Below are 9,205 nucleotides of genomic sequence, written 5' to 3' on the forward strand. Positions count from 1 at the left end.
CTGGCAGATCTTGGAAACTGTGAAGAGAATGAGAGGAAAGCAATCTCAATCCACACACTCTAACCGGTTTTGCATATTTCTCATAACAGCTGACACAACATTTATTTTGTAGTGTGTGTGTGTGTGTGTGTGTGTGTGTGTGTGTGTGTGTGTGTGTGTGTGCGTGTGAAATAATCTACACGTGTGTATGACTAATGGGAATCATTACAGGAGCGCCTGAGACTCCAGACGGTGTGCAATATGGGTCAAAAACAGAGCAATTTGCAAAAGGATCCTCAGTAAAACACCTGAGTGGGGCCTTCGTAGTGCAGATTTATATGGAAGCTTTACAGTAAGAGGTGTAAGGAAAAAACAAAACAAAACATTGAATCATGGGTAAATATTACCTCTGGACCTTCTTTAGGATTTGAATTAATGCATATGTAAACAGGAAGAGGTGTTGCTTCAGTGTGTGTTATTTATATAATGATGATCTTTGCCAAAAAAGAATGTTTTCAGTTTTAGATCTGAAACGTTGGACAAACGCACAAACAAACATTGAACACACACAGTAGGTTATAAGCTAAATTCCTGTAATGACATTCTGTAAGTCAGAAGGACACTCTTACTCCCTCTTTCTTCATCAATTCATATTTTAAGTTTCTTTTTCAGGCTGACCTCATACATTATTCCTGAGAATATACATCGGTATGCAAATCCTGTAAGCACAGATATAATCAGACGTACTTGTTGTTCCTGGAGTATTTAAAAGTAGAATGGGAGGCACAGCCTTCAGCTTTCAGGCCCCTCTTCTGTGGAACCAGCTCCCAGTTTGGATTCAGAAGGTGGGCACCTTCTTCACTTTTAAGATTAGGCTTAAAACTTTCCTTTTTGATAAAACATATAGTTGGGTCTTGATCAGGTGACAATGAATCCTCCCTTGGTCATGTTGCAATAGGTTCAGACTGCCAGGGGATTCCCATGATGGGCTTTTTCTATTAACCATGTGTCTATACACAACTCTGCATTAAATTATTAGCAATTATTTAGTGTTTCATTTTGTCCTGTTTCCTTTCCTGGTCCTGGTTCTGTAAAATGTTTCTTCCTGTTGAAAGGGAGTTCTTTCTTTCCACTGACACCAAAGGCAGAAAACTCCATCTGATTGTTGGGGTTTTCTCTCTAGTATTGTAGGATCTTTACCTTATAATATAAAGCACCCGGAGGCTACTCTTGTTGTGAGTTGGTGCTTTGCAAATAAAATTGAACTGAACAATCAAAAAAACTAAGGCTATAATCCTTAATGTAAAAGAGGGACAACCAAAGTGTATTTAAAAATATTACACTGGACTATAGTCCAGTTTACATGCATACATACTATCATACACTATTACCACAGAATAAATTATAATTAAAAGATTAAAATAAAGTAAGTACATTTGTAAAACTTGCTAACATTATTACTACCACTTCTAATAATCACATTCCAATCCTCATAAAGAACCAAATAAAACAAGTGGAAAATGTAAAATATATTTTAAAATAATAATAAATAATAAATACATGTATAATAAAATGAATGTTATATTATTATTAATATTATGATTTAATTAATTTCTCCATTGGTGGAGTTGCATGCCTTTATCTAAACAATAAACTAAAATAAATAGTAAGCTAGCAAATTTAAATGTATTAAAAATATATAATGAATATAAAAATGTAAACAAAACATATTTAAAATAGAAGAAAATAAAAAATGGAAGAGGTGACAAGACAAATAAAAATACGATATTCTGAATAAGTTTAAAACTAAGAAATTGAGTCTGCAGTGGTGAACAAAGTGCGTGCGGCGTTCAAACGCAGTAACAGCAGCAGCTGTGATTGGCCGGTTCCTGTCTGTGAGTCTCGCGCTCAGGAGTAGCTCTACGTCCTCAGTAGAGGCGTTGCTCTCGTTGCTCTCGCTGTTCTCTGCTCATTGTGCGACTTCGGCGAGAGAAATTTCCGCTTCCTGCACCGATAAACACCAGCGGCGAACACACACCGAGCCGACACCAACTTAAGCAGAGGGAGAGACGGAGAGAGCCGCGGGGATTTGCCGCCTGCCGTCCGGTAGAAACCCCGGAGACTGCGATGTTTTCACTCTCAGGCGGAGATTAGCACTTTCCTGTTAGCGCTTCGCTCGCCTGCACCATCCGGAGCCTGAAAAAACAAGGCAAAGCGAAGCGAGGAGACGGAGCTACAGCACCAGAGGAAGGACGACACACAGAGAAGGCAGACTACTACGGGTATTCTCCCCATTAGCTCCTTGTGAAAGCCCGTTTTCAGCCTCCAGGATGTCGGAGCGAGGAGGGCTCCCGCGGACTGGGGGCGTCCCTTCGCCGCACATGCAGCCCTCCAAGCCGGTCAGCATCTCCAACCGGCCGGTCCATATGAACCTGTACGCTACCTGGGAGGTGGACCGCTCCTCGCCCAGCTGTGTGCCGAGGTATGTGCAGGGGAGGTGGTCGGGTTTAGCGTTACTTATCGCTTTTTGGTGGGGTGGGCTGGTTGTTGTGAATGGGAAGTGACCCAGTCAGTGTGTTTACACTGGGGGATTGCAAACACATAGACACCCATGGGTGCCTATTTAGGAAGACTCATTGCACTGATGGCTGTTGTGGTGTTAACAAACTGGTAGATCCCTTTAAACCCATTAATTAAGAGGCTGCCTCCAATAGCACTGGTGTTACCCTGTGACTGGACCTCTTGTTCGCACTTTTGTGGTCCCCAGCCCTCAGCTCGATCACTGTACGACCCTGCTCTTAAAGATGAAAGCAGGCTCCCTCGTTATTTCTGATCCCTACAGCAGGTGCTGCACAAACAGCCTTAGTTGTTGCCCAGCTGATCAGCGCAGACAGACAAAAGATTGATGAAGCAAGCTGACCGTCGCTGCAACTGTAGAGAGCCACTTTGCATCCATTTATTATACAGCTGTAACAGTAGCTGGTGTGATGTGTGAGTCTGAGGGAGAAGACAAAGCCAGGGATCATCTTTGAGGTGCACCCACAACCCGAAACGTCTTGTTTAGTGTCATATGCCTGCTCAGACTTTCACTGCTTCTCATCATGTGATTGGTGTGTGTGTGTGTGTGTTCATAAGGGCAATGCAGCAAGGTCATGTTAGGAGAGACACCTCATCCACCTCTAAGCTCTGCCTCAGACAAAGACACTAAAGCATTTCACAGCCACTCTACAAGGGGTGGGCTCACAGAGGCAGATGCACGTGGTCATGTGTCCTGTGATAATCAGGTGTAACCTAAATGAACACGCTCCAGCTGCAGCTTGTCTCATTGTTCTTTTTATGGCGCTTAAGTGATAATCCTGGTCATAACAAGTTTGATTCAGGGTCAAAGGTTAACTGCTACTGCTGAAGTAGCGCTTGTGTTTTCCAATGTCAGCTAAGCAAACAGTTGGGGAGCTGCTGCAGCATAAAAACGTGCAGGGACTTTCTGTGAAATCACGTCAAACGCAGCGCTTTTCTCCATAAGCCTGAGTCGCATCCTCATCCAGATGAGCGCAGATGTTTAGGTGACTAAAAGCAATTAGTGGGGAATAAAGGCTCCATGGTCATCATCACACAAAGCCCACATGCTGACACCCTAATGCTGCTTTCTGAAATGCTCTGGGGCTTTACTGGTTTTAGAAGCAAAGCCTCAAAAGTACGCTTGGCTTCTTAGCGGTCTGCGTGTGTGTGTGTGTGTGTGTGTGTGTGTGTGCACCTCAATGACACAGCTGTAAATCTATGTCTTTGAATTGGCTCTCTTAACTATAACACCCAGTGTTTTCCTGCACATTAAATGTATTTCCCCCCTTTAGTTTGAGATGATTTTTACCAGTGTCTTCAGCTGATTTTTTGAGTAGTTTGGCATCGTGCTGCAAAATGCAATTGTGGACTTTTTCTATTTTTTTTTTTTATTCCACCCTGCAGCCGTCACGGCCCGTCAAATATCTTCGATTTCACTGCAGTTTCAGCAACATTGAGGCAGGCAAGGAGGGGGAAAAAAGGAGGGTGGCAGAGAAACGGAGGATGACACTGGGAGATGGGGAGTAGCAGCACTGACTCTGTCATCTACATTTAAATGGGATTTTTCACAGACACAAGAAACAGGGAAGTCTAATCTGGAGCCAGAAGAACCTGCACACCATGCACTGTGAATCAGTCACGGGGATGTCTTGCAGAGTCTTGACTGTGGCCTGTTTGCTTCTTGTTCACTGCCTTGTTGCCTAATCTTTGTCTCTGCAGTAAGGACTAAGAACTTCCCCTCTCCAGCCGAGGTGGTGTTGCTCTAACCTCTTCCTGTCTACCCAGAATGCCTCCTTGTGTGTTGTTTACACTGAGCTGTGGGTTGCATTTGCCCTGGCAGGAGCACACATCCTGCTTATCCTGATATGTTAAAAGAAATCTGGACCTGCTCTGTATTTATAGGTGTTTACATACCCACCCAGACTCACTGGCCATGTGGCTCATTTTTTTTTTGTTGTTTTTATTTTTTGCTCATATTCAGAGGGGAGTTGACAGGAAATACTTGTGACTGATATCAGAATGAGAGATGATATCAGTTGTTTGAGCAGCCAGGAGTCAAACTTTCATTTTCTGCAGCCAAAGCAACGAGTACAGCAGCTGCTCCGGCAGGCCTGACACTTCACTCCATGAACGCAGAGGCAGGGGTAGCGAATAGAGATCAGCAGCTCTCAGGTGCGCTCGTTGTCAGGTGGAATGTCGGATCGTGCCCACTCATGTTGCACGCTGAACATGGTTTGGATTCCAGCGCTCAACAGGAGTGTAGTCAGAGGCTCTTTGTGTAGCTGCTCTACGACAGGTATTCCAGGAATTGGTTAGAGCACCGACATGATCACCTCGCATCGTTAAAGAAGCTGAGGGGGAAAGTCCCATGACTCGGGTCGCTGGGTGGATCGTGGGGATTTTTGCTCAGTGTTTCACTTTGGCTTCTAAGGAGAAAGCCTTCACGAGTACCGTGCCCCACTGACCCCACTGACCCCTCAACACCAGGCTTTGTCCATTTGCAGGCTGCTGCCAAGGGATTGGTCGGACTTTCCACTGCGGCCGCTCAAACAATAACTCAGACCGAGTTCACCTTAACAAAGAAAAAAATTAATCATGTTGTGAAACCTACTTAATGGGGCATTAGACAAGAGTTGGCTTATTATGAGATTAATAGAGTCTAATACAGGCTGATATTGTCCTATTAGAAATGAAGAGCTTTTGCTATATAGGGCTGCCTGTAGTTGAATACGAAAAGACAATGCAGAAGAAGTTTGCCCAGAACAGCAGCTCCATTCCTTATTATTAAAAATGTGTTTGGTACTGCAGCAGAGCAGATGGTGGTCATTTGTGAAACATATTGCTGGAAAGTTGGGGGTACGGTATAATCAATCCCACTGAGACAAGTTGTTTTAGAACAGAGGTGTCAAACATGTGGCCCAGACAGTGCAAAACGTGGAAAATGCAATGAGTAAGTGTGAACTTTTAACTGTGTTTTATTCCTACGAATGGATCAGATCCAAACTGAGGATCCAGAGGTTTGAATCACTGTCATATTTACAACCTTCTGACAAAGACACCACCCTCATCTGTCATACTACGCCTGAACAGGTAATAGAAACACCTTCAAAAAATACAAAACGAGGTGGCTTTTTACCATAAATGAATCGATAGACAAGTTCCTGTTTTATTCTCTTATTATTGTGACTCTACAGCAAAAAAAGGACATCTTTGAATAAACAGTACATTTTCTGTATGTATTTGTTGACCTATAACCCCCTCAGCTGAGGTGTGTAATGGATTTAGTCTGGCCAACTCTCAAACTGGTCGTGATTAGTTTTAGGAATCTAGTTCATGAAATGCGAAGGTTTTCAGAAGGTTATTAGTCTTCTGGCTCACCTTAGTTCAGATTTAACTGTATGTGGCTCCTGTAATAAATGGGCTTGACACCTCTGTTTTACAGCCTACGTTTTTTTAGGATGTCCCCTCTTTAAGCCGGCTTTTTTCTGATTTGCTGCCCCTCGAGTTCTAATCATCAGTAAGGTCTTCCCTGTTCACAGCCAAAACTGTGAACCTGAGATGACATTGGGGAAATTTCCAGTCGCTGACATCACACAGAGCCAAGAGTAGGCAAAAACGTTTTTTTACCCTTGGAACCTGAATATATGCTGCTGTTATTCCTGGGGATCTTTTTCTTTTTAAACCATCAGAGAGAGAAAAAACAAAAATTATTTATTGATTAACTACACGTCGCGTCTCGAGCATTCATTGTATCCACTTTAAGTTAGCTAAGAGCTTCATAATCCAGCTATTTAAGTCAGCTTCTTAGAAGAGAATCAGCCTGACGCCCAAACGTTGGGAGCTAAACACACAATAAACAGTATAAATAAGTGAAAGCAGCGAGGTCAGTGCATTGAAAATAAATCTGCTGCTCTGGTAATGAATACTGTTGGCGTGAGGAAGTGCGCTGCAGAAATGCAGGATGTTCTGAATTATACATTGTGTGTTTGTTCGACTCGTTCGCTGTAATTGCCCCGCGATACAATAGTGGACGTCACGTTTCTCGAGTGTCAGCGTTACATTATCCTCCCCCCCCCGAACCCTTGAGCGCACACCCCTCCCTCCTCTAAACACCGGCTGTTGATCGCGCACACACAACTGGAAAGAAATGGAAAGAGCGCCGACAGGCTATCACATACGAGCCTGCTCACAGGCAGGGTGACGGGGCGCTTCATTAAGGAGCTTTGGCTTTGCCGCTCCCTTAGACACTTCTTTTTTTTTTTTCTTTAAAAGCTGAGTGGCCGAAAAGGTCTGAAGTTTCCTCCGCGGCTCGGCTCGCCTGTTGGAGATGAAGGGAGACGGAGCGTAAAGTATAAACCTCGTCACCCAACTTGCCACCGTTATTTACTATTCCCGCCCGTAGCCTTCCAAGCACAACTCCTCAGGGAAAGCTGGAACACGATGGCATGCAGTGCATGACCATTATTGACTGTAATGATGTTTATCCAGTGGTTTTCCAAAATACACTGGAATGTGTTTTTCCCAGTGGTATTGGGAAGAAAAATGTGGCAGTTTGGAAAAAGATTTGCTGGTTAAATGTCTTTCTCAGCTGCTTGAAGACTGACAGGCAGAGAAACCTTTAACCCTGCTTTAAAAAGCTGCTAACCCACTCAAAATTTCACCGTTACGCCTTTTTTCTGCTGTAATTCTGCACAGTGAGACGAATCCTCTTTTGCAGACCTTGCTTAGATTGAAATTTGCTGGGTAACAGTGTCAGCGGAGAGGCCTGATAACGACTCGGAGGAGAAATCTCAGTATCACACCAAGGAACCTGCTTCTGATTTGGCACTTTAGTGCGACGCACAACTTTGTCTAACAGTGTTGTTTTTATTATTATTCCTTTTCCATTTTTTGGTTAAAAAGACTCCTCGAGTATATAAAGAAACTTTCAGAGCCTTGTTGGGGAACGTTTCCCCGCAGTGCTGTTCCCAGGAGAAAATAATCTCCAGCCTTGACGCGTCTTCTCATAAAACTGAAGCATGAAATATGCTAATTCAAATCCCTCATTTGAATGATTTGTCTCCGGCTGCTATTTTGTATATTTCCGCTCCTCGTCGTGACGATTTTTTTCTCTTCCTTCTCGGATGCCTGACGTAGGATTTGGTCCCGAGTTCCCGGTCGAGATGCTTTTTGACGTCCATCGTGGATTATTTCTTCTCTCTGTCGCAGCAAAAGCCTTGACGTGTGTCCTCAAAAGCTGCATCGTGCTGCAATCATCTAAACACTGTCAGTGCTGACTCGCGTAGACAAAGATTGTTGATGGCCTAGAAACATTAAGACCTGTGCACCCTGCTTTTTCATATCTAAATCCCAGTAATAGATGTTGCTACACTGGCTCACCTTGACAGCCTCACTCTGTATTTTTAGCAGCCAGTGTGGGTTATGAAGCTATTTAAGTATTTCTTGTAACTGAATGCGTTTGAATTAATGACGGCATGGAAAAACATCATGAATATTTTGAAAACGCAATAATCATCCGTCTATTTTCTTCTGCGTATCCAATTCAAAGTCATGGGAGGGGCTGGGGCGTGTCCTGGCTGTCATGAGGTGAGAGGTGGGGTACATCCTGTTGTGGCGCCTTGATTAGACTGGGTGCAACCAGCTCATGAGCAGACGGTGTGGGTCTGTGCAGATATCACTCTCTCTCTTTTTCTTTGTTTTGTTTGACCACACAGTTTCGTCCATGGAGAATTTACATTACGGTGCACCAACTACACGTGCGCCCCAGGGAGCAGACTTCAGAGAGGTGTATGAATGACTCCTCAGCTGTAAAATCAAGGCTTAACACAGAGAGACTGACAATAATATTATCTCACATCCATGTTTTGGGTGGGAGGAAACTGGAGAGAACCCACACAGGCATGGAGCATGCAAACTCCACACTCCCTGGACTGTGGAGATTCTGCTAATCACCGCAGTGCTGCGGTGTAAAGAAAACTTTATCTCAGCAGCTCAGCTTGTACTTTGCAGTGAACACTGGATGGACGGATGATGGATTTTTTCCCCCCTTTCTCCCACTTCAGAAAAGAAATCGTTCTCTCCAAGCCTGTTACTGCCAGTGCACTCGCACATAAAGCGATGCCCTGCTCATCGAGTTGTGGGAACTAAATGTTCGCAACATGCAGTTTCACAACCACTGTCGAGGCTAACAATGCTGTCTGTGAAACAAGCCCTTCGCACATGTGGTGAGAATTGCACGGCTGCTGGGGCGTCCTTTGTGCAACTTGTCTAGGGTACGTCTCGGGGTACGAAGCAAAGGGTAGTAAGGAAACATGAATGTGACCTGTGTCAGAGAGAGCGATAAAAGCTGGTTATGTTGCAAACGTTGTGCAAAAGCAGGCAAGCAGAAATCATTTGGGTGTCAGTGGGTGTTTGTTTCTCACGCAGGGTCTGGTAGCAAAAGCGAGAAGTGTGAAGCTGAGGTGTTTGGCTGCTGCTGCTGCTGTATTGTAGAGGTTGTTGTCGGTCGGTCTCTAAAGCTGCTGTGGTCTGAGGAGGCCTTTGTTGCGGTATCGTAATGTTCTTGTGTGTGTTTTTGTTGTTTAAAATTTATACTTTTGGTTGCTGCACTGTTTGACTTCTGGTCATGATCTCCCTACTGTGGGGACATCTGACACACACACACACA

The 9,205-nt window shown here is 44.1% G+C and overlaps 1 protein-coding gene across 1 annotated transcript in view; it reads left to right on the top strand.

Moving 5' to 3' along the window:
- Nucleotides 1-1,788: 1,788 nt before the first annotated feature.
- pacs1 (phosphofurin acidic cluster sorting protein 1) overlaps nt 1,789-9,205 on the top strand; it is a 64,911-nt gene continuing 57,494 nt past the window's right edge. Inside the window, exon 1 of the mRNA XM_005751988.1 lies at nt 1,789-2,461. Coding sequence (XP_005752045.1) covers nt 2,310-2,461 — 152 coding nt within the window. The 5' untranslated portion in view covers nt 1,789-2,309. The remainder of the gene's footprint in view (nt 2,462-9,205) is intronic.

Source organism: Pundamilia nyererei, unplaced genomic scaffold (genome assembly GCF_000239375.1).
Source record: "Pundamilia nyererei isolate P.nyererei 1_Seehausen unplaced genomic scaffold, PunNye1.0 scaffold00336, whole genome shotgun sequence".
In the NCBI taxonomy this organism is placed as follows: Eukaryota; Metazoa; Chordata; class Actinopteri; order Cichliformes; family Cichlidae; genus Pundamilia; species Pundamilia nyererei.